This window comes from Dermacentor albipictus, chromosome 1, assembly GCF_038994185.2.
Source record: "Dermacentor albipictus isolate Rhodes 1998 colony chromosome 1, USDA_Dalb.pri_finalv2, whole genome shotgun sequence".
Lineage (NCBI taxonomy): Eukaryota > Metazoa > Arthropoda > Arachnida > Ixodida > Ixodidae > Dermacentor > Dermacentor albipictus.
In genome coordinates this window covers 501,325,451-501,351,509 of record NC_091821.1, presented here as the reverse complement: position 1 = coordinate 501,351,509, position 26,059 = coordinate 501,325,451, and the positions used below count along the sequence as shown (strand labels likewise).

Genomic DNA, 26,059 nt, shown 5'->3' with positions numbered 1-26,059 from the left:
TGGCGGTGAGACACAGGAGTGTTGTGGACTGCGCCCGGCGATACTGCACTCTTGCGAGTGACGTTTTTCAATACACGCCTACGTGCGGGTGGCTGACATCGAGCTCTCTGCATTGCGATGCGGGAAGGACGTTTGTTCCGTAGTACCACTGAAGCCTCTGTTCAAGACGGGGTCCTGTCTGCTGAAGTGAGGTGCATCCGCTTCCGTGGATGATGGGCGAAGGGGTGCAGCCACACCTTTTGCGTCACCGTGATAAGGGAGGATGCAGCATGGGAAACGCTGCAAGGACGCTTGTGTTGAGGTGTGTGAGTTAGAGTCTTGGCGCAGTGAAGGCGCTGGAGAGTGATAGCGCTGTGTCCGCGTCGTACTTCTGTCTCGTCCCTTTTCGTGCGCTGAAAACGTAAATGTTATGGAATACAAACATGCCCATACTTACGCTATTCCTGTTCTTCTAGTTCGGGGCTATGGAGAGCTGCGTCCCAACGCTCTTTTTTGTTTTTGTTTCTGCGTAGTGCGGAGCACCACCAGAGCACGTGTTCTAATTCTGCTACGCTACCGCATCGCGGGCACGTGTATGAAGCCAAGGTTTTGGGAAATATTTTTCTTATTAATAAGCTAATTGGGCTACGTCCCCGTCTGCAAGCGCCTCAGGGTGAGAGCTTGGGATCTGTTTAGCTTTATGTGCGGAGGCGGATATGGTCTTCCCCTTTACGCACACGAAAATAGTGTTTGCATGCATGTTTTTGTTTTGCGCTGGTAAAGCAGGGCACTGTTGCAAATATAGTGCCATATGCTCCGTTCATGCGACCTGCTGATATATGACACGCTGACCTCGTGTCGTGTGCTCTTCTCTGTGAACCCTCTTCAGTGACGTTCTTCTAGTGCGAACAGTGAATGTTAGTGTTGTTGGTTGCAGGTGGCCGCATCGACCATGCGCACCATACCACCCGCGCAGGCCTGGCTCTCGAGGAAATGCTTGAACTGGACCGAGCTGTGGATGACACTCTGGAGAAGTTCGGTGCCTCCGGTGACACGCTGGTCGTCGTGACGGCCGACCACTCACACACCTTCTCTTTTGGAGGAAGAAACACTCCGCGTGGAAAGAACATACTCGGTACGCCGACATTGTGCAAGCTTCGTCATGGGCAAACACTGGGTAGTGTTCACAAACATCACTATCAGAAATTTAGTAGACCGATCCAGGACTGCCGATACGACACTCTTGAAAACTGACCCTGTTCGTGCTTGCTGGTAAGCCTGGCAGTGTTTCCCGGTCGGCACTGTGATGCACCTATCTTAGGGTTTGCTTCAATACGTGCAACCATTGTTGCGTGTTTGATGCCTAACTAGTCTACTACCGGTTCGTCATATGGTAGCTTCAAATGAATTCCGCGTCACGAGACCCTACTTCCACTCTTGTACGTTGTCTACTTTCTCTCATTTGGGTCGTAAGTGTTAACGCTACCGTGTTCTTTACACTCGGCATGGGTACAGGGTGCTGTGCACGCCGCATCGTAGATCACGCAATTTTATTATTCTGCTCTGTTGTTAAGTCGTTTACACTGTCACATGGTCAGGACTGGGCCAATATTTATTTCGTGTATAGACACAGACGCGAGTTCACTGCCACAATTGAATTTGAACGTTAGACTGACCGTACAGTTGTTTCTGTGGCCTTCGTACAGGAGTCGCTGGCTTATCTGACGTCGACCAGCAGCCGTTCACCATGATTGCCTACGGTAACGGCCCGAGCGTCGCTGCTGACAGGAGCAACTTGACAGAACGCGAAACTTGTAAGTGTCTTGTCACCTTTTTTATTCCAGTTGGAGCGATCAGCATTAGACAGTACTATCCCGGATTATGCTCTTCATTATGCCCTTCCTGAAGGCTTATGTATTGTGGGATACTGCACATTATCACCATTACGCTTTTGAATACGGTCGTTTGTCCAGCCCATCTGACTCAGGTTTGCCTATACGTACGACTATTTCATTACTGGTACCCTGTTTGTCGTCGTTCATAAATCATATCCAAAACCAGCCGGGTGAGGGTGGGTTGAGGGTATGGAAATAAAAGTAACGAAAAGAGATGGGAAGGAGAATAGACAATAGGAAATGTCCTTTCTATCATCATCATCATCAGCCTGGTTACGCCCACTGCAGGGCAAAGGCCTCTCCCATACTTCTCCAACAACCCCGGTCATGTACTAATTGTGGCCATGCCGTCCCTGCAACCTTCTTTATCTCATCCGCCCACCTAACTTTCTGCCGCCCCCTGCTACGCTTCGTTTCCCTTGGGATCCAGTCCGTAACCCTTAATGACCATGGTTATCCTCCCTCCTTATTACATGTCCTGCCCATGCCCATTTCTTTTTCTTGATTTCAACTAAGATGTCATTAACTCGCGTTTGTTCCCTCACTCAATCTGCTCTTTTCTTATCCCTTAACGTTACACCTATCATTCTTCTTTCCATAGCTCGTTGCGTCGTCCTCAATTTGAGTAGAACCCTTTTCGTAAGCCTACAGGTTTCTGCCCCGTAGGTCCTCTCTATACTCACCTACAACTTTCTTTAGCAATGACGGAAAAGCTAGAGGGCCGGCGATTGCACACGTGTTACTGAGCCAAGCAGTCCGGCAGAGCTTGACAGTTCTTTCGGCTTTTAGATCAGATACTGAATTGGGGTAGCTTCCCCATGTGATGGTTTCGCATTGGTCCAAACGTGGAAGTGAAAAGCATGAACAGAAGTGCAGTTTAGCAGTCAGTTATATTTTTCCCGATTTTGGTGTTAGAAATAATTTGTTTTCTTCTGCGCAGCCCAAGCTTCCCCGAATGGAAATGGGGGCTTCTTTTCAGGAGCGCTCTTGTTTGTGCACGCGTTGCCTCCGTAGCTTTTCCTTCATCTATTCCTTCGCAGGAAGATAGATGAGCCTGAGTTCAGACTAGTCAAGTCTTAATATTGCAGAAGTAGCAACTGGAATATTGGCAGTCGATAATTCGTGAGCCGTTACAAAAATGGCTATAGTCTTCACGGTACTAAAACCTCAAGAGTAGTACGCCTATTTTCCTAAAGCATACCCTTTTTTGAATTCTATTTCCGTGCATTCTTGGAACTTTATCGGGTGAAGTTTTAGGAACTGCAGAACCAAGCATATACGCACAGGGCGTTTTGAAGAGCACGAAGAAAGGCGAAAATAAGCATGCCAATTTCTGCGACCTTGCAGAACCATAATACTGTTTATGCGATTTCCATCAAAGCAGAGTTTTCTGTAACCGAAAATTCGCGGCGTCACTCGCCACTTGTTATGGTCTCAGAGTGATTTTCTTCCTTTTTTTCTTGCAAAAAAAAAAGACAGGACTACTTGTGCACAATCCGTGAATGAGGTTTAATGGTGCAAGCCTTGAGTGAGCGCCATTGAGTTGTGCAGCGAGAATGCAAAATATGTCGGTATAACCAAGGTTGCAAAAGGACAGAGCGCGATATCAAGTTATGTGATGAGAACACAAAATTTTATTCAGATGTAAAAGATCGGCTTGCACAACGAGACATCCTAACGCTACAACTGTTGAGCTTCGCCCGCACTGAGTAAACGAGCTGGATGACGTTCGACGATCTTTGACGCTGCATGTAAATGCTGCGAATTGCATTCCGAAGCGGTCGTTGAGTGGTTTTTCTTTCGCTTCAAATAACTTTTACCTCTTCCGATTAATACCGGGATTCAACCAACTGCCACGGTAGAGTACGAGGAACGCTGGCTCACCGAGAAAGACTTTTCAGATGTAGTTGCCTTTGCTTGAATCCTTACGTGCGTTAGTTAATGTAAGCGACGTTCCACCGGCACGTAAGTAATACAATTTTCTGTAAATTTGTTACGTTATCAAGGTGGGAAATACCTTTTAACATATCTTAATTGAGATAAAGGCAGAAAATGTTTCCTGTAGGTAACTTTTGATGTGTGTATGCGATCCTTTATGTCCACTCTTTCAGTTCTGGACCGGCAAGACCTATGCATTCAGCTAACGCGCTCAGCTCGTGGGTACTCATTTTGTATCTACTTGAAGCATACTATATCGCAACCAGGTTTGTCTGTTACCGCGGACGCCAGTTTGTAATGTCAGGTTCTTGGGAGGATATCGTGAATGCAAGGGCAACCTTGGTGCGAATATTAGGATGTGCCTTTCGCAGACGAAATGCGATGTTTTCTCACTGCACTCTCGTAAGATGGAATAAGCTAAATCTACAGCACATGAAGCAGTCGTTATAGCACGTTGCACTACTTCGCCCATTAACGACGCGATAAGTCAGAGTCACAATTATGGTATAAACGCGGGTTCACCGAGAAAAAGTTTCGCCGGCCCAGATGTCGGGCTCGTTGCCGAGGATGCGGCCGTGGATGTACAGCAGGGTCCCTTGTCGACGCTGGCCTCAACGCGACGCTTGGTACTCGCGACCAGCGCGGTCGATGAACGGGTCCCAGCTGCATCCTCCGGGAGACGTCAGCAGGGCCGGATGCCGGATCAGCACTTAGGAACGGTTGGCGCACGGGTCGTAGCCACGCTGTTCGGGAAGCGTCGGTCGGGCCGGGGCGCAGGACCAGCGCTCAGCAACGGTCAGCGGTGCAGAGGTTGTGCGGTAGGCTCAAGTCCTCTCGCGTGACCGGGCAGTCGGCTCCATCGACCAGGCTCAGCTCGACCGTGGTCCGTGGACATCCCCGCAACAGTTCGCGATCCATTAGAATAGCAGGGATGCCTCCTGGCTCTGCTCACGCACGCTTTTCTTTTTTCCGCTCCACGAAGCGGCACCGCCTCCTTGTCGCCGGTCTTCCGAGACCCCGCAGCGCGTGCTCTGCGGCCTTGTGCCTCGCGCTTCGTTTCTTGCTTCTCCCTCTTCAGCTTTCCGCCACCTGTATGCTAGCCTCTCTTTTTCCGGGCTTGTTTCTCCCAGTCGTCGACACAACGTCTCAACACAAGTCTGACGTCGCGCACATCATATCACAGCATGAAGCTGCATAAAATTATACATTTTCTGTAAGTTATATAAGCTATATGTGTTACTGTCAAGCAGTCATCAGGCAGATAACGTCCTCTAAAACAGCTTTAGAAGGCAATCTTTGTTTTAGCGTAATTTTAATGCACCCCCATCACCAGGTCGTCGTGACGGGACAAAATTAGTCTGCTTCTGTTGACAATGTTGAACAAACAAATTTCACAATTCACGCTGTCACATCAACGCGTGTGAAATTAGAAAGGGACTTTAAGGGGCTGTGTGCAAGCGTAAAGGGTCTCCCGCATACATGTACAAAGTATCAAACGGAAATCTTCAGCCGTCTGCTTGCTTGCAACAACTAAAACGCATGCCACTCTCTCAAGCGTCGCTGTGAAATGTCCGACGGCAATTCGAAGATTTTCAACGGCTCTCTCTGTACATTACAAATTTGACATTACTTGGACGTAATTCCTGAGGCCAATATATTATTCGTACGAAGTGCCCGGCCAAGACGCCTGGTAAATCGAAAATGGCACACATTTTAGCAGATTTGCCTTTGACAGCGCTTTTTCTGTGTCTTGGTACTGTCCCTGTGTTTTGTTTTTTTATGCGGTAATCGGCGCGAAAAATATACCAACAACTGGAACCTTATATCCTTTGAAGTTACTTTAGTACCCTTGAAAGCATGGAACAAACCACTTAAGTAGCAGAAATTTGATCATTTGCTACGACAGCCGCAGGAGCGCTTACAGCTGTGAAATTTCATCACCGTGTTTTACCCAACACCGCCTTTACCCACCACAAGACTTCATCTTCGTACACCTGGCAGTTCATAAACCGCTGGGCACTCTACGAAGCTCCAAAGCACAATTGAAAGAAACATTTTCCCACACATCCCTTTAGCCGTGCCATACATTCCTTCCTATATCATCGGATTGCACTAGCTGCAATGTTTCTGCCGGAATAAATTTTCGTCAGCCTTAGAAGGCGTAGTTTTGCAGAGGGGGAAGGTCCTGCTCAACCAGTCTCACAATAAGCGTCGGTCAAAAGAAGCGACAAGAAAAAAAACTTGGACGGCGATTAAAGGTCTCGTTGAAGTCGATAAGGACAGACGCCTTCATGGGCGAGCTGGGTATTAGAGAGGAGTAAATGGACGGCATTATTTATTACAAGAGCCGCTCTGAAGCGGCAACGTTTGGTGTGGTTGAATTGCCTTGCAAATTTTTGTCCTCACTTATAATCATCATCATTTTAGTCAGCATCGTCACAATCATCATCGCCATCATCGCCATTATCATAGTCATCACATGCCCTGTGGCACGCAACCAGTGGCCCCAGTTTCCAAGTAGCTATTGCATCCCGAAACCCCTGCAACACATAGAAATCCTTCCAAGTGAATATGCGTCCCAAGCTCATTGGCTACGTTTGTAATTTGCAATATGAGCCGTAAATTGAAAAAAAAAAACTTAAAATTAAAAGTTAATTAGTGATCTTTTCTTAATCAGTGGAAGAGGCATTTTCATTTCTTGTGCGGCTAATGTCCGCCGCTTCAAGTAATCCAGTTCAAGCACTGCAACTACACTATCTGCTTCAGGCTCTTTAAAAAAAATCTCTACGGTTCGAAAAAAGTCGCACTTTCGCCCGAAAGGCGAAGCATCGATTGCGTAAGGAAATTAGTAGACAGCTATACGAAGTAAGGGCAATACATTCATGGGCTATGTAAAATTGGAAACATTAGCTTACTAACTGCATTAACAAGCATAGTGTCAGCACGCCTAAGCAAACATGAACACATCACATGACACTCGATTAGCGCGCACACTCGCTATCAAAACGCTGGTGTGAGCAAGCGCGGCAGCAGCAGCGACCGAAGTGACCTTCGGGCGATCTGTCGCTTCAGCGTATCAGCGGCGAGAACACAGCGTGCACAACGGTATTAGCCGTCTATAGATACCTTTTAAGACATGGCGCGCGCAACCTCGCACGGTTGTGCAAAGTACGCACTTGTTTGCGGAGTCGAAACCCTCCCTCCCGCGCTGCCTACCCGCTGTCCTCCATATATTGCACGCGATATTGAGCCGCGATCGCCAGTTCCCCTCGCGCCCTGACTTGCTGCCTGAGCACCACGCCGCCCCACTCCCTCTCTCCCGTCCCCCCTCACGCCTCAGCGGCGGAAGACGGCGCGTTTGCTCTCTGCTTTCTTCCTTCGCGCGTGGCAGATTCCGTCGCGTGCTTTCATTCGCACAAAACACCATACGACGCGCGGCGACGGTGTTAGCACCCTTGGACTTTACACTGAACATCACGGCGAAGAAGGCAATGGCAAATATGCGCATGGAGTTTTCATATGACCGATGTTTCAATAAAAAATAGACCGCGTATTTAGACCGCACTAGCTTTGGAAGCGGCTTTCGAAAGAAGCTAGAAACAGGTTAGAATCACACATACACGATACGGAAATGTGGTAACTCGCAAAGGAAGATATTGAAGGAAGAGTGCTCGAAATGGAGGAAATCAATTTTGAGGGTGGGCCGCCAAAATTTTCGGGATGGGCTTGATCGATTTTGAACGTGGATCAATTCAGTTTTCGGATTCGGAAAGTGAATTTTGGGGATGGGCCACCGAAATTTGGGGTGGGTCAAGACAAGTTCAGGAGTGGGTCAGGTCAGTCTTGAACGGGGCTCAAATCAATGTTCGAATTTGGCAAATAAATTTTGGAAGTGCGCGAAGTCGGTCTCGAAGGTTGGTTAACTCAATTTTCGGATTGGGCAAAGTCAATTTTGGGGGTGGGCCAAGTCAATTTTGGGAGTAGCTCAGGTTCGTTCTGAACGTGGGTGAACTCAATTTTCGAATTGGGCAAATTTTTCGGGTAGGGGCCATGGCGTCCATCGGACGTAACGTCACCTCTCGGTCATGTAGGTTTCCTTGCCGTTGGGTGGTTATGGCAGGACGCCCCCCAGATTTTCTGCTTCATGAGGAAACTAAAGCGTGTGTCCCTCATCAGCGTCAAATAATAGCAGCGTCAAAATAATCGCACTAACATCGTGTATGCATACAGCGCGAACGAGCACATCACGGGAAGGGGAAAAAATTCAGAAATGTGTCGAAGCTGGTTTTCGTACGGGTCATTGATCGCACGAAAAATACTTAACAGCTTCGCCGTGAATGCACTAGGAAAAAGGTTGTGGGGCAGCTATCACCCTGAAACAAAAGATGATATTTTTACAGAATATATGGACATGGCATGGTTGTGCAAAGTCCGCAGCAGCTGCGAAGCAACTCAGCATGACGGCGGTCAGACCTATGACGCAGAAGAGGGTGCTAAGACTCTCTGGGTCCGGAGAGGCCACCATTGGAATCTGAACCTGGCGACGTTTAACGCTAGAACGTTATCTAGTGAGCCGAGTCTAGCAGTGCTATTGGAGGAATTAGCGGGCAGTAAATGGGATATAATAGGGCTCAGGCCGGTTAGGAGGACAAAAGAAACATATACAGGGCTAAAAAGCGGGCACGTCCTGTACTACCGGGGCTTATCGGAGAGACCAGAACTAAGAGTCGGATTCCTGATTAATAAGGATATAGCTGGTAACATACAGGAATTCTATAGCATTACAGAGAGGGTTGCGGTTCTTGTTGAGAAACTTAAGAAGTACAAATTGAAGGTCGTGCAGGTCTACGCACCAACAACAAGTCATAATGACCAGGAAGTCGAAATCTTCCATGAAGACGTGGAATCGGCGATGGGTAAAGTCAAAACAAAATACACGATAGTGATGGGCAACTTCAATGCCAGGTTAGGCCAGAAGCAGGCTGGAGACAAGTCAGTGGGGGAATATCGCATAGGGTCTAGGAATATCAGGGTAAAGTTATTATTAGAGTTTGCAGAGCGCAATAATATGCGGATAATAAATACCTTCTTCCGCAAGCGTGATAGCCGAAAGTGGACGTGGAGGAACCCGATTGGCGAGGCTAGAAATGAAATAGACTTCATACTCAGCGCTAACCCTGGCATCATACAAGATGTGAGGGTGATCGGCAAGGTGAACTGCAGTGACCATAGGATGGTAAGAACTCGAATTAGCCTAGACTTGAGGCCGGAAGGGAACAAACTGGTACATAAGAAGCCGATCAATCAGTTAGCGGTAAGAGAAAAAATAGAGGAATTCCGGATCAAGCTGCAGAACAGGTATTCGGCTTTAACCCAAGAAGAGGTCCTTAGTGTTGAAGCAATGAACGATAATCTTACTGGCATCATTAAGAAGTGTGCAATAGAAGCCGGTGGTAACTTCCTTAGACAGGATACCAGCAAGCTATCGCAGGAGACGAACGATCTGATTAAGAAACGCCAATGTATGAAAGCCTTTAACCCTACAGCTAGAATAGAACTGGAAGATATATATCAAAACGTTTATTTAAAAGAAAAAAAATGCAGAAAGCGAGTGGGTGGAGCCCCTAGTCCAGGGCCCCACTGGCTTGAGCGGTCCGCCGTGCTTGGTCGAGGAGCGCTAGTTGCATCTCCCGATCCTCGCTGGCGAGCCAAGTCTCCCACTGCTCCCTTCCGGAAAGTTTGCCGGCTATTTTTGGTGTATTAATTTTGGGTGGCCTGTTCTGGCAGTCCCACGTAATGTGGGCGAGAGTTGGCCGGCCTCCGCACCAAGGACAGCGAAGAACTTTCGAAGTTAATCAACAAGCGTAACACAGCTGACATAAGGAAGCATGTTATGGATAGAATTGAACATGCTCTAAGGAACGGAGGAAGCCAAAGAGCAATGAAGAAGAAACTATGAATAGGCAAAAATCAGATGTATGCGTGAAGAGACAAAGCCGGCATTATCATGACTAATATCGATGAGAGAGTTCAAGTGGCTGAGGAGTTCTATAGAGATTTATACATTACCAGTGGCACCCACGACGATAATGGAAGAGGGAATAGTCTAGAGGAATTCGACATCCCACAAGTAACGCCGGAAGAAGTAAAGCCTTGGGAGCTATGCAAAGGGGGGAAGGCAGCTGGGGAGGATCAGGTAACAGCAGATTTGTTGAAGGATGGTGGGCAAATTGTTCTAGAGAAACTGGCCACCCTGTACACGCAATGCCTAGTCATCTCGAGCGTACGGGAATCTTAGAATTACGCCAACATAATCTTAATCCATAAGAAAAGAGACGCCAAAAATTTGAAAAATTATAGACCGCTCAGCTTACTGTCCGTTGGCTACAAAGTATTTACTAAGGTAATCGGAAATAGAATCAGGAGCACCTTAGACTTCTGTCAACCAAAGGACCAGGCAGGATTTTGTAAAGGATGCTGAACGATGCACCGTATTCACACTATCAATCAGGTGATAGAGAAATGTGCGGAATATAATTAACCCTTATATATAGCTTTTATTGATTATGAGAAAGCGTTTGATTCAGCCAAAACCTCAGCAGTCATGCAGGCATTACGGAATCAGGGTGTTGACGAGCCGTATGTAAAAATACTGAAAGATATCTATAGCGGCTCCACAGGCACCGTAGTCCTCCATGAAGAAAGCAACAAAATCCCAATAAACAAGGGCGTCAGGCAGGGAGATACGATCTCTGCAATGCTATTGACAGCGTGTTTACAGGAGGTATTCAGAGACTTGGATTGGGAAGAATTGGGGATAAGAGTTAATGGAGAATACCTTAGTAACTTGCGATTCACTGATGACATTGCCTTGCTTAGTAACTCAGGCGACCAATTGCAATGCATACTCGCTGACCTGGAGAGGCAAAGAAGAAGGGTGGCTTTAAAAATTAATCTTATCGTAAATTATTCATATCGTAAAAATTAATCTTATCGCAAACTGCTGTTCTCTGGAAGAGAACAGCAGTTTACGAAAAGTAGCGAGGCACTGGAAGTGGTAAGGGAATACATCTACTTAGGACAGGTAGTGACCGCGGATCCGGATCATGAAACTGAAATAATCAGAAGAATAAGAATGGGCTGGGGTGCGTTTGGCAGGCATTCTCAGATCATGAACAGCAGGGTGCCATTATCCCTTAAGAGAAAAGTGCATAACAGCTGTGTCTTACCAGTAGTCACCTCGGGGGCAGAAAGCTGAAGGATTACGACAAGGTTTCTACTTAAATTGAGGACGACGCAACGAGCTATGGAAAGAAGAATGATGGGTGTAACGTTAAGGGAAAAAAAAAGAGCAGATTGGGTGAGGAAACGAACGCGAGTTAATGACATCTTAGTTGAAATCAAGAAAAAGAAATGGGCATGGGCGGGACATGTAATCAGGAGGGAAGATAACCGATGGTCATTAAAGGTTACGGGCTGGATTCCAAGAGAAGGGAAGCGTAGCAGGGGGCGCCAGAAAGTTAGGTGAGCGGATGACATTAAGAAGTTTGCAGGCACAACGTGGCCACAACTAGCACATGACCGGGGTAGTGGAAGTGTGGGAGAGGCCTTTGCCCTGCAGTGGGCGTAGCCAGGCTTATGATGATGATGATATGTTATGGCTTTGTTTTTGTTGTTCTTTTGTGATGTAATTGATGTGCTGTGGTAATGGGTTGTGTACATGTGCTTACAGAGTATTTTGCCTATAGTATGCGCTTTTCGTGACAAAGTATTATTGCTTCTATCAAGGCATGATGCTATTACCGCTATCATTTTTGTCTCAGCATTACATGTGGCCTACCCACACTGTGGGTTGTTCATTCATTCATTCATTCATCCATTCATTCATTCATTCATTCATTCATTCATTCATTCATTCATTCATTCATTCATTCATATGCAACTAGGGAAGAATGATGACATGAAATGACCCTTAACTTCTTACGCAGGCAATGCAACAATGTGTATTACAGAGCTTTAAAAGGGGAAACTCTCATCCGCCCGGTTGAAGCACGTAGCTATAAAGTAAACTGTGTGGATTGATCAGAAAGAAAGCTTCGCCGAAAGAAACACACCCTCGCAATTTTTCCTTTTCATGAACCTTTTTCCACCTTGCGCGCTTCCGCGGCGCTGATTAGCTGTGTTAGAGCCGCGTTCACCCTCCGACAGAGTGAAATCCCGGCTTGTTGACATCTTGATCTCCCCACGTCTCTCTCTTTCAGCGTCAATGAACTACACGCAGCAGGCGGCGTTCCCCAAGCGGCTCGAGACACACGGCGGCGAGGATGTGGCTGTGTTCGCCATCGGACCCTGGGCGCACTTGTTCAGTGGGGTGCACGACCAGACATACATCCCCCATGCCATAGCGTACGCGGCCTGCATCGGTCAATTTCACGGCAGCAAGTGCCACACTGCGTCGCCGGAACTCAGGAGATGATGGACACTGCCTTCGAGGCGCGTGTGAAGGTGCACGACTTATGACCCACCTGCGGACCTCTAGCTAACGCCAACGAGGTGCACCGGTTTTATCGTGCTTCATTTTGTTGTCGCTGGACTGGCCAACACGTGAAGTGCAACGGCCGTTTGTTATGCGTGACGCCTAAATAAAAGCTTACCATATGTTATTCGAGTTCGCACTCCAATCTGCCGCTCCGTGGATCGAAAGCGCCGTTTGCAGCGCATTTCATACCTAGGAAAATGAAATGCGTAAGAAAGTGCTTTTATTTTCGTCGGTATTGTGTGATATGTTTTGTTTTTGTTTCCAAACAGTGGCTCCTACACACTATGGTGCTTTGGCCTAGAAGCAAGTGGTTTCAGAAGTGTTTTTGCTGCGATGTATATGGCTTATGGTTCCATATATTTTTCGTGTGCATCATAGACTTTCTCACTATAACACCTAGAGGAAAATCTGGTGCCACCACCTATGAGAGTTTCTGAAGGGGCGCTGTGCAGTCATGGAAATGACGGTATATGTGTCCGCGAGGCTTGAGTTGGCTGGTGTTGTAAGAGGTTTCGTCTAAAACGTGGATACGGCTATACAAATAACGCGTTCTTAAAGTAAAATCTTCATAAAATGTTTCCAATAACGCATATTGCATCTTTACTCACGTACAATGCATGAGCAAGCGAAGAAAATCAAGAACAAATGACAAACTGTTTCAAAGCGAGCGCGAATCTTGTCTGTCCTCCATCTTTAGCGGCCCACGCTGATACTTTTTATGTATCATATAGTTGTACATGCAATAACAAGTTCTCATAGTTAAACAAAACATGTTCTTGTGTAATAATAAAGCTAAAATAGCTTTTTACGTGCTGTTTTAGTAGAAAAAGAATCATTGTGACAGACGGAACGGTGCTTGCCAAGCGCGTCTTCAAGGTGTCCTGGCTCTCCGAGAACGATGCCCATCTGAAGTCACAATATACCGGCATTCCCATGCATACCACAGCGCAGCAGCGCCAGATTTCCCTCTAGGTAATTGTTGTAGCGGCGGGTGCCGCCCAAGTACACGAACTGCTAGGAAGCAAACAATCCTCCGTTTATTGCCACATACAGTCATATATATACACATAGCGACACTGGTACCTCTGGCGGCAGGTGATCCCCAAACCGGAACCAAAACCACATATACAACAGTAATATAGTGAGAAGCTCTATGGTATGCATCAACAAAAATTATCATAATCAGCAATGGCTCATACCCGCTTGGCAAGCGAAAATGCAATGTTTCCCGTGTCAGCAAAGAAGAAGACTGAATGGACGCCCTGCGAAGCGACGACCACCAGACCCAGCTCCGGGCCGTCCAGTGGGCTCACGAAAGGGCGGAGGCTCACGCGCTTCCCCTCCCAACGTGGTTGCGGCCCGCGACCGCTGCCGACCACTAAACCAAGAGTGGGTGGGGAGGCGTTCCTCAGGACCCAATGAAGTTGTTTTCTCCTCCTGCTCATCCTTCGTAACGCAGAGGTTAACAAGCACTATGCAAGGGGAAGCGAACAGCGCATATATTTATTGTTATCACGCATACAACCTACGGAACAGCGTATGATTCAGTAAAGAACAAGTTCGAAACAAGCACCTATCATAATCAGCAATGACTCATACCCCCCCCTCCCCCCTCCCCCGTAAGCAAGCAAAATATGCAGTGGTTCATTCCCTTCCGTAAGGCACAAGTGCTCAGCAAGCGCTCCACCAACAAGCACACCGCCAACATTCACAGTCTGCGTTCGCACTGCCCTCTCTGTGTCGGCTTCCCAAGCCCTTGCGTGTCTGCATTTCCTTGCGCTCTCCCGTGATAGTGCCTGGAATATACTCCCGTGGAGGCGGCGCCGTCGAAACCTCACGTGTGTCTAGTTTCCTCCGGTTCCTCGGGGCGGCGGTCCTGTCATCCACGTGAATGTATATAACAAAATCAAGGTGAATGATTTCGTACTTTTCGTTCAAAATTTGGTGCCCTGCATTTAACTGTTTCGCTGCTCATCTACATTCACAAAGTGGAATGGCTGATTATTTTTTCAATGAATTTTATAAACAAATTGAATCTTAGAACCTTGCAGTATGGCTGAGAGATTAAAATATATTGAGGGAACGAAAAGTAAGGTCAATTAATTTCTGAGATAAAGTGATTGAAACCAATAAATAATACGAAAGTAATGAGCAATATTGAATATTCTATAAGGTAGACTTTTTACTTCCCTAATAATGTTCTAAATTACAATAGTATGAATGCCAGCTACTTGGCGCGAATCCATTTATGAAAAACAGCGCGAAATAAACATGAACAAGAGAGAAACACAGCACAAAGGATGACTGCCAACTCCTTCGGATTATTGTGCTCATACACAAATATACCTTTGAAATAGGCTTTGTGGGGTGGGGAAATTATGCACATTCATCCACGCATGTGTCATGTGATTAACAGTGTTTGTCCTGTGTTCTTTCCTTGTCCGTGTTTATTTCGTGCCGTTTTTCACCAATGGATTCTAAATTACTGTATTGAAGTTTGTGGGGCTTTCCAAGGAAGACGCGCGAATGGGCAGAACGGCTCTTGAAATTAGTGACAGCTGAAATAGGTGAAATGTAAATTCTAACATTCTTCTTGTTCTTTAAAATTGCTTGTTTAAATATTAGTCCAAACCATATTATGTGTGTGCCTTGGGTTACAAGAAATGTCGACATACTCACTTTTTTATCGTGTCTACCCTATCTTCAAGCAATTTCGAGTGCATTTTCTGAAACGCCATGTAGAACAAATTTTGCTGCAAACGCAACTATTTAAGTCGAATCACATTAATCTGCAGCAAAACCGCTTACTTTCACCCTTAGTTCAAGTGCAATCAATCGAGCTCCGGTATTTCGGTCTTGTGTACGTCAGTCCGGTTTGCATTTCCAGCCATAAATTGTGCAGTGAAGCCTAACTACCAGCAAAATTATGCGATGTGGCTGCCAACTTCAATTTTCCTTTTCATTTTAAAGCAAAATTACTTCCTTTTACAACTTCCTGTAACTCCCGATTCATGTCCTTCACTATGAAGGCCGCTATATGAAAGGTTCTTACAGCGACAGCTGCGTTGTTGCTTTGACTGGTTAATATAAGTGAAACTCCTGAGTTTTCCAAGCTGGCGTGGTTTTGCGCAGTAGTTGCATGGATATGGTGCACAAGTGAAATTTTGTAGGATAATATGTAGAATTATTTAGGTTTTCGTATCCATAAATTTTTGGTACATACCTTCTGAACGTTCTACGTCTTTGTCACTGCTAGAAGCTTATTACAGAAATAAAACTGAACTAATAGTGCGGAAGTTGTTTTCCAATAAATGAAACAACTTTACACTTGGCGATGTCTGCCAACCATAATAACTTGTCTTGTGACAGTAAATCAAATACCAGATTTTTGACACATTTATTTTTCCCGCCCGGTTTGGAGATATTTGAACAAAATTGAGATGGCCCTCAAGTTTGTAAAAAAAGCTTTTTACCGCAAATATTTGTTGTGCCTTTTCTCTGTCGCACAGTATACATTATTCTTTTATAGGCTGTGTTTAAAGGTGCCGTCCGACGTCTCCCTCCAACTTTCTTTACGGGTACGTTAGACGGATCAATCCGCCACTGTATTGATGGAAGTATATCCGACGTTTCTGTTTGGTGTTGGCATGTTTCGCGCTGGAATACCTCGAGCATAAGCACACTGGACCACAGGTGCTGACTACGGGGGGGCTCCGGAGCTCGAGCACCCTCCGGAGTTCCCCCCCACCCCCCCACCCGGGCGATGCCGAAGCCCGTACGCCACCCCACCTCGCCCACACATGTAAAGTGCCATTACCAGAGCTTTGCCACGCGCATGATTTGATGCAAACCCATAAATATATACAGGGTGTCCCCATTAACTATCATGCACCAAGATTTTAAAAAAGAGCAATGCGTTACTCGAAGAAAACCTAGCGAATATTGTTTACAGTACAGTGAAGTAGCTGCCAGTAACTTTTTCGTTACTGACATTTAATGAGGTAATTGTAATCAATTATCTAATTCGAGACGTACTATCCTAATTATCAAAGTGTCAATGAGGCATTACAAAGCACAGCCAAAGGACATCTAACTTAGAACTGAGCTAGTTTGTAAGGATTCATTATGCAAAAAAGAGGTAAGGCGCGCAGACAGGACACAAGAGTAGAGAATTGGACAGCACGAGCGCCGACTATCAACTGAAGGGAGCTCTGAGGCGAAAAAAGAAAGAAGACCCAAACTCATCTTCGCAAGCTCAGGAATGGTATCCCCACGTGTCAGTCGGGTACATGTGCCGGTCTGATTGGCGGAAGTGCGTGCGTGAGTCAGCCTTCGATTACTTTACATAAGGAAGAGATAAGTGCCTTAGCAATTATCTCTCACGTAGGCCGGCACATGTACCCGACTGACAAGGCATGATACCATTCCTGAGCTTGCGCAGATGAGTTTTGTGTCTTCTTTCTTTTTTCGCCTTAGTGCTCCCTTCAGTATAGTCGGCGTTCGTGTTATCCACTTCTTTACTCTTGTGTCCTGTCTGCAGGCCTCACCTCTTTTCTGCATAATGGACATCTGACTGCGGCATTTTCAGCGGCGTACTGATTGCGTACTAATCTTTCTCGACTGATAAATAAACCCCGCAAAATATCGAGAATAATACGTGCTGTGCTCCCACCCGCAACATAAACAACGCCCTGGAACAGGCTCCCTCTGAATTAGTCAGAATGAAATAAAGGAAATAACGAAAAACATCATGACCAAGCTAGTGCCTTATCGGCGGCGCCCAACCTGAAGCAACGCGTCGCGTATGGTGTTAGTTGGAAACAAGCTGTGGTAGTTGTCTGATCGTAAATAAAGTGTACGCATGGTAACTCTTTTCTTTCTTTTGGGGGGGGGGGGGGGGGGTGCCAAACTTATCATTACAAAAGCGAATTGGCAACGTCAGTGCAAAGGCACGAAGGAGCGTTTTGTTTCGTCCTAGTCGCCATATCTTTCTCTAATGAGTAGAAGGCAAACATGATCCTCGCTTTGGGATCTGCAAATGGCAACTAGATGAAGGCCGCAAATATACAGGGTGTTTCAGCGAACACTTTCAAAAGTCTCTAAAGGTTGTCTATGGCAGATATCACCATTCTATTTTATGAGCTGGTCTACTCGAAGCGGTGAACAGCACTTTCACAAAAAATTGAGATGCAAAATTGACTAATTAATAAAAATTTATCAAGTAAGATTCTAACTAAATACAGTATGGCCAATATTGCAATTTACTAATTAAAGCCGTAGAGGATCCACTGGGAACGAATTTTAAAGATGACACCAGTTTCCAGATATAAATTCCCGAACTTCGCGGAGAAATGCATTGACAGTCCTGTAAATTTGTTCACAAAACTTCGTCTCATGCACTGAAGCACACAAGAACTGGAACCCCAATGCATTTGCCAATGCGAAGTACACTGCTAGAATTTGTAAACGGCAATATGGGTCATAAGATAATTCGCTAAAAGGTTGATGAGTGAGTGCTTGTTAATTAGTCGATTTCGCATTTACATTTATTGTCCAAGTAGGGTCCGCCGCTTCGAGTAGACCAGCTCATAAATTAGAATTGAGCTATCTGCCACAGGCAACCCTTAAACTACTTTGGAAGTGTTCGCTGAAACACCCTGTATATATTGTTAGATCTGGAGGACGATCCCAATTGCTGTCCCCCAGATTTTGGACCTTACCGTTGGATGCGGAAGTTCGTCGAGGTTGAGGAGGACTTTGAGACGAAAACTGGAGCTTTATTTACATTATTTACAGTGAGAGTATAAAGCAAATAACAGTCATAAAGTCATTACGGGCCGGCAGCAACTTGGACGCTGCGGCCCGTGGCAAGAAGCTCGAAAGAGATGAAGGAATGCTCTTTGCTTCTCCCGGTCTCTGGCTTTTTAACATCTTCGGTGTCTCGAAGTGCCATACCGTTCGGCCAATCGGCGAGCCCACTCAGGTGGCGTCATTTGCAGCCAATGGTAGGCGCCCGTGCGAATGTAAGTCACACCCGACGCAGAGGGTCGCTCCATTGTCTCCACCTGTCCGAAGGACTACTCTGCGGTATTGCCTTCCTGGTCTGCAACTGCCGTCACAAAGGCGGATGGGGGGCTTGCTGCCAGGGCTTCACAGTGCATTACAGCCGTCTTGCCTCGCGGCTTGCAAGCGCACAGCATGGCAGGCGGTTTGTTCTCGAGCGACTTTTCAGAGCCGCAAAGCAGCTTTGCTCGGGACCCCCATTACCTGGAACAGGGCCAGGCTCCCACTACACTTTCGGGAAAAGTCAAGCAGTGGGACAACAGCTCCATATGCGGCGCACGAGGTGGGGGACGCCAACTTGTTTGGACGTGCCGCTCCTCGAGAACGTGGTAGATGTGCTTGTGCGTTCCTTAATTAGGTGTGACGCGATTAGATTTGGTCTGGTGAACTCGTAGGAGGCTCAGGGAAAGGTCTCGTATTTAACAATATCAGTCACGGAAGTGTGCTGGTAGGCCAAACGCATCGACTTTCATAAAAATATATGAAAACATGAGACAATATTTTTTTTAATATATAGGGTTTTACGTGCCAAAACCACTTTCTGATTATGAGGCACGCCGTAGTGGAGGACTCCGGAAATTTAGACCACCTGGGGTTCATTAACGTGCACCTAAATCTAAATACACGGGTGTTTTCGCATTTCGCCCCCATCGAAATGCGGCCGCCGTGGCCGGGATTTGATCCCGCGACCTCGTGCTCAGCAGCCTAACACCATAGCCACTGAGCAACCACGGCGGGTGAAAACATGAGACAAACCAGCAGCTTTAAGAAACAGTGGCGGAGGAGTCCATCTTTGAGTTCCAGCCTACGCACGGATGTTCTGTCATTTATGGCCTCAAACCCTCATGCTAGCGTGCGCGGCGTGGCCGCCCAGGTAGCAATTTCCAAGTTATCCGTTTGGAAGATTCTACATGACGGCCTTTCACCCGTACTACCTTAACCAGCACCAACGCTTAGAAGATAGTGACCTGTACAATCTTCTAGATTACTCGAATTGGGTCCTCACAAAAGCCGATGAGTCACGGACTTATTGAGCGACATCATGCGCACAGATGTAGCCAATCTTTTCAGAAACCCTTAGGTAAATTTGCACAATGCACACTAGTGGTAAAGCGCCATCGGCACAGTAGCAGTCGTCGCTCATTGTGTGGTTCATAATTTATGCTGTTGCTATAATCGGTCCCATCTTCTTCGATCACACAGTGAAATGGTCAGCGTTACGTGAACGAAATCCTTGAAGGAGTGGGGGATGAGTTTCTCAGCGAAGTCCCACTGCCACGTCTTCCACTTCTATGGTGTCAGCAAGATGGAGCACCAGTACACAGCAGCAGCCGGGCACGAAACTGACTATTTATGCGACTTTTCATGGTCAAATAAATTTGGAATGAATGCAGTGGCCAGCTAACTCACCTGACCTCTCTCCACTCGATTTCTTTCTTCGGGGTCATGTGACAGATCATGCTCACATGATCGAGACGGACGTCATATTAGGTCAAGGCAAGGATAACGGATGTCTGCAGTAGAATTCCGTCGTCGGTCATCAAGAAAGCCACTGAGGATGGGATAAAACGGAAACAGTACTGCGTAGCTGCAAAAGTAGAACTACATTCGAACACGTCATCTAGGCTTGTGTGCAACAGAGCTTATGAGTTCATGGATGATAAAGCCACACTGAGATCTGGTGTTTCATTTTCTTTCATATATATATATATATATATTGTAAGGAAGAAGAAGTGCGCCGTGCAGAGCTCCGCAGCCGGATCGCCAATGCCTCTGAAGTGGGGCTTGGGCTAGACGCTGTTCCTGGTTTTGCACCGGCTAAGCCTACGCTGTTGCGTCTTCTTGTCCACGTCCTTCGTGTCGTCCACAGCCGTGTCGGACTTCTTTGCCATAATTGGTGGAGGTGCGGGGTATATGGATGTCGTCAGTGAGGGACAACTTGGTGCAGGAAAGCGAAACGGCATCAGATATGGCATTGCCAAGCGAAGAGAAGGCGACTTCTGCATGGGAGCAGTCAATAACAGCTTGGTGACGGGAGAGAAAGTCCCAACCTAAAATAATATCGTGGGAACAGTGGAGAAGAACGACGAACTCGACTGTGTAGACCACTCCTTGAATTTCAAGTCTGGCAGTGCACGCAGCCACCGGCTGGACGTGCTCTGCTGTGGCTGTGCGGAGTAAAGGACCGAAGAAAGGCGTCGTGACTTTTCGTATTGAGCGGCATAGTTTTTCGGCAATTACAGATATGGCGGCACCTGTGTCAATGAGGGCAAGCACAGAGACTCCTTCAACAGCGACATCAATAACGTTGGGCGGCGAAAGAAGAGGGCTTGAGCGTTGTGACGATGACGCAGTTCTTGCCTCGGGAACTGCGCCACTCAGTTTTCCGTGTCAGCGGTAGAGGGACGTCGACGCATCGGGGAGAGCGAGCGACGACGAAGAGAAGGAAAACGGCGGTCGGAAACTGGGCGAAGGCTTGGGCGGGGAAGGGGTAAATCGCGGTCTGGAGCGTAAGACGACGGACAGTCGTACGCGGCTGTGCGTGGGTCATCACGTGGATGAAGTGGACGGCGGCGGCACAGGCGTGCAACGTGCCCGGGAATACCACACGAATAGCAGATGGGCCGATTGTCCGGTGTGCGCCAGGGATTAATCACTCGATGGGCTGGAGGTCGTGGCGGCGTGGGCGTAAAAACAGGGCTAGGCATCGGAGGCGAAGCCTGGAAGGTCGGTGGTCGTGGTCGTGGTCGTGCGACGGCGTCGGCGTAAGTCAATGGGGCGGTGAGTTGAGGCGCCCGTTCCAGAGGAAGGACCTCGGACACTTGTTCTTCTATAACGTGTCGTAGGGTTGGGCTAAGGGACGAACTTGACTCTGGTGGGTTGGAGATCAGGGAGAGCTGGCGAGCAACTTCTTCCCGGACGAAAGCCTTGATTTGCGAGAGGAGGGTGGCATCTGGAAAAGGGGAGGTCAAGCCGGACAACGATTCCTGATGGGGAACAGGACGGCGAGTGAGGAGGCGTTGACGGCGGAGCTCGTCATAGCTTTGGCACAGTTCGATAACTTGTGCAACAGTAGATGGGCTCTTTGAAATGAGCATCTGAAACGCGTCCTCGTCAATGCCCTTCATGATATGCTTGATTTTATTGCCCTCAGTCATGCATGCATCGACGCGTTTACAGAGATCGATGACATCTTCGATGTAGCTGGCAAAGTTCTCACCAGGCTGCTGAGAGCGCGACTGCAGGCGCTGTTCGGCACGAAGCTTTTGCACAGCAGGGCGGCCGAAGACCTCGCTGAACTTTGTCTTGAACACCGTCCAGCTTGGAACTTCGCTTTCGTGGTTCCGAAACCACAAGTGGGCAATTCCGGTGAGGTAGAAAGGGACGGTGGTCAATTTCGTGATGTCATCCCATTTGTTGTTCCAACTGACGCGTTCGTATGATGAGAGCCAGTCATCAACGTCATGGTCGTCAGTGCCGCTAAAGATAGGAGGGTCCCGCTGGCGGAACGTGCCGGGGCATACGGTAGACTGGGGAGCAGGTGGTGGTAAGCTCGTGGCGCTTTCGGTGGTCATGATGGCAGGGAGAGTCCGGCTGTGCAATTCCAGGATTGCAGGAGACCCAGCAAACCTCCACCAATTGTGTAGGACTTCTTTGCCATAATATATATATATATATATATATATATATATATATATATATATATATATATATATATGTGCATTTTGCAGGCATCCTGATTTCCCATTGGGCTCATATAGAAGTGGTGTATTTACTTTCGTGGACGCATCGGTTTTGCCTTTTCTCTACACGATGGTCGCTTCCAGGTTAGTTTATTTCGCTTTTATTTTTGACAGCAACCTGTTCTTGCAGTACGTATGCACTTTCATGAAAAATAAGATGGTCACTTTAATTTGGCTTTGGCCCGCAGCAAGTTTCTGGCGAGAATTATGCCTTCACGCGCACTCTTTCGATGCGCTGCGAGCAAAGCCGGGATTTCGAAACATTCTATGCATATTACATTGCTTTAAGCATTTCGTGCGTAGTCAGAGCGACCTTCGGTCGCGTTATAAAGGGACTTTTGTTATCAATGTGATCCGTCGGCCTTAACAGACGGGTAATAAGTGTGACGTAGAAATGAGAGGAAGGAATAGCAGCAAAGCCGCGAAACCTGCTATTGGTGCTCATTCCGTACTATAATCAAGGTGATGCGCTATCTCTTTGGGTTTGCTACAGGCAGTGCAGTTACTTTCAATCAGCTCATTTGAGGGAAATGCTTCATGGATGCGGGTGGGAGTGCTCTCACGTGGTATTTTTAATACTTCCTGAGGTTTTTTCGCTAGTCGGAAACAATTGTACGCAGTTATTAATACGTCGCTGAAAACAACGCAGTTAGATGTCATTTGGGGTGCATGCAAATGCCTCATCGACACTTCGAAAATTAGAACAGTACTGCTCGAGGTAGATAATTAATTGCAATTTTCGAATTAAATCTGAGTAACGAAAGAATTACTGACGGCTACTCCACTGTACTAGAAACAATATGCACTAGGTTTCTTTCGAGCGACGCAACTGCTCTTCTTTTACCTCTTGGTGCATGATATTTGGGGAACGCTGTATAATACACCAAGTAACCGAAATGAGGCCAAGCCGGATTCACTCAAAACCAGAATAAACAGCAGTAATGCGAAGCAGCGCTTATACTCGGACCCACCGAAAAAAAAAAAAAACGAGAGAGAGAGAAAGAGAGAGTGCAGTTTTGTCAAAAAAGTGAAGCAGTATTAGTGATAGCCAAGTATGCTACAATTACAGGAAGGAAGATTGCACTACCGAGGAGACTGAGGCTGTGAAATTGAACTGTATCCATCGATGAGCTATTGCCAATACCCATAAAGCACCGTCACTTCAGCGCTCAATTCTTCGAAGACACACACACACACACACACACACACACACACACACACACACACACACACACACACACACACACATATATATATATATATATATATATATATATATGGGGATTGGGTTCGGAAATCTGGTCGCCCTCCCACCCGGAAGCTGAAAACTCTCCGCCTATGCAACGGGTGAAAGCACGTTTTCCGCGCGTCAAAGCTTATTCCGCATGTGTTGTAGTGCAGCTTGTCGGTGCCGATCCACGTCGGCGTGCTGTTATCATAATTGCCGCGTCTTCTTCGACAGCGGTCCTGCGCGCATTCACAGCAAGAAAAACACATTTCATTCGGTGCCCCTCGACACGGTGCTCTGACAACGTGTGCTTGTCGCAAACAGAACAGTGCTTCAATTACTCGTCGCAATCGATCATCAACAACAACCCAACAGTCAACTCTTCTAGATTCACTAAGTGATTTGTGGAAATCCGTTCGTGTTGCAGTATTTCACAATTACGAAGATGTCGAAACCGAAGCTGCAATCCACAAATTAACAGGCTCGTCAACTATCGAAAAACGGTAGCGCACCAGTTGAGCCCGCTGACCACTCTTCAATCCGTTTTCGTTCCTGAACAGGTGCGCGTGATCTTCGTCGTACCGTTTGCTTTGGCACTCAAAGCATTTCCTTCTCTTGTCGCTTCTTCGCGAGAGCGCCATCGAGAAAGATGTACAGGTGAAGAGCGGGCACTCCCGTAGGGCCCTGCGGCCCAGCTACTGCACTGCTGCCAGTGCCCCGAGCGGCTGGTCAGAACGCTAATTCCGAGATTTTGTACATGTGGTTTAGTTCTATTTTGGTTTCCATAGCAATGCTTTCAATTATGGTTAAGCTTTGGCTGCTAATATGTCCAACTACGACGTCTATAGTGCAGCGCAAGAGCTTTATTCTTTTATTTTTAGGCATTCTGCATATATGTTAGACGTATTAAACTGGCGAATCGCAACCATTTTACTGGAGAAGCCACCAATCTTCTCAAAGAAACTTAGCAAAGCGTGACTGACTCGCACAGATTGAAAACTAATGTTTGCATAGGGAATTGAACACAAAATCCTGAATCACACATTTCTAAAGCACACAGAAAGACACAGACTACAAGAAGAATGTTTTAGCCATGACAAGCAACGCGTCAAGTAAAAGTGGCCTGCAGCGTGCATATACAGCCAGTCAAAAGCATCCTTCGCAAAACGATCTCAAATGAGCATTACACTGCTCGAGGCCGCGCCAAATGAAACGTTTGTGTGATGGTACGGTTGAGCCACAGACAACAAATTCTGCGCTCCAAATCGAAGGTTTTGCGAGTGACTTTTGGAAACTTAAGCGTTAGAAGTTATGCATATGCTCTACTGGTAAAGACTCATGCAAAAACGGGTGGGTGCACTGTAAATGGCTAAAACGACTCAGATTGTATTCTACACATGTAAAATACGCTCACCCAGTATAACAAATGTCTTACTAACACTGCTCTTAACCAAAGAAACAGCAATATTATCCCTTCATAGAAAAGGAAACACCTTACCGCACGAGCCAGGCGACGTGTAGAAAATCGCCGTGGGGCCGACGTAACCAGCGGCACATCACCGGCACAGCATCAGCGTCTCTATGGAAACTGGGTGCATGGATGTAACCTCGTATACATATGATAAGCTGTCAACCTTTGAGATAAAGTGGAAGGGGACATCGCGACGCCGCATGGCAGGTGGTCAGACCCTTGCCTGCTCGGCCGCGAAACGACTCCAACGTCCACTCTTTCGTAGGTATGCCTCTCTATGACTGCAACTTATGTAACCATAATGTTTACCGGGGCACTCTATTGGTTAACGCTATGCACGAAGGCTAGCGTTCTAGTAGGAACGTGACCTCTTGCATGGGCCGATCCCGGAGGTAGTGCACAGTAGCGCAGAAAAAAAAAGAACTACATCATTTTCAGGTTTCTGTTATTGTTTCGCACTTTTATTATTTCAGTCTGAGGTTATTTAAAACAAAAGCCACGCGCTGTCCGTGCTTTGTTTCATGGGTGGTCATTCTCAAAATTCCGAGCAATAACTTTGTTAAGAATGTAATACAAGGTAGGAGTAACATTAGTGATAGAATGGTGCTGCAATATCACTCGCGTATATACCGCATGTCGTCTTGAAAGGCATGGCGTGTACATATACCTAAATATATACGGAAATTTTCTCTCACTGACAATGCCACCAACGCCGGTACGTGATTTTCTGAGACACGTGGACCTTAACGCTTTCACCGTAAAACAGCTGCTTAGGGAGGAGCACTGGATATATTCTTCAGTACTTTGTACCAGATGGAGTCCAGCGGACGTGTACGCTGTATGGAAAAGTGCTGAAGTATTAGGATGAGCGTTTGCGGCATGTATATTGGCTTTCTAATGTTAAGACCTAAAGAAGAAAATACGATGATTTTGTAACAATTAATGCTGACAAGTGTAAAGTCACGAGACATATGAGCTCCAACAGAGTGCCTGTGGTGGAACTGGCCACTCGACTACAGGCCTACGTTGACACACGAAATGCTGGTTTAATAAATGGTAGTAATCTGGAAGTGTCTGTCTCTTGAATTTTTGGGATGTCGGCGTCGCTGTACATTCTTGGGGGGCTCCTTATACCAACTCTATTGTATTTAAACTAATTATTAATAAAACAGTGCATTATTATTACTTTCTTTCTTGGGTGAG

General features: G+C 46.8%; 2 protein-coding genes across 2 annotated transcripts in view; one reads left to right on the top strand and one right to left on the bottom strand.

The window, feature by feature from the left end:
* The window catches only part of LOC135909355 (alkaline phosphatase-like), a 122,226-nt gene extending 109,746 nt beyond the window's left edge, over positions 1-12,480 (top strand). The window contains exons 6-8 of the mRNA XM_065441304.2: positions 917-1,114; positions 1,686-1,793; positions 12,074-12,480. Of these exons, the coding sequence (XP_065297376.1) occupies positions 917-1,114; positions 1,686-1,793; positions 12,074-12,288 (521 nt within the window). The 3' untranslated portion in view covers positions 12,289-12,480. The remainder of the gene's footprint in view (positions 1-916; positions 1,115-1,685; positions 1,794-12,073) is intronic.
* LOC135909356 (uncharacterized) overlaps positions 1-26,059 on the bottom strand; it is a 115,154-nt gene that overhangs the window by 58,469 nt on the left and 30,626 nt on the right. The gene's annotated exons all lie outside the window — the stretch shown is intronic.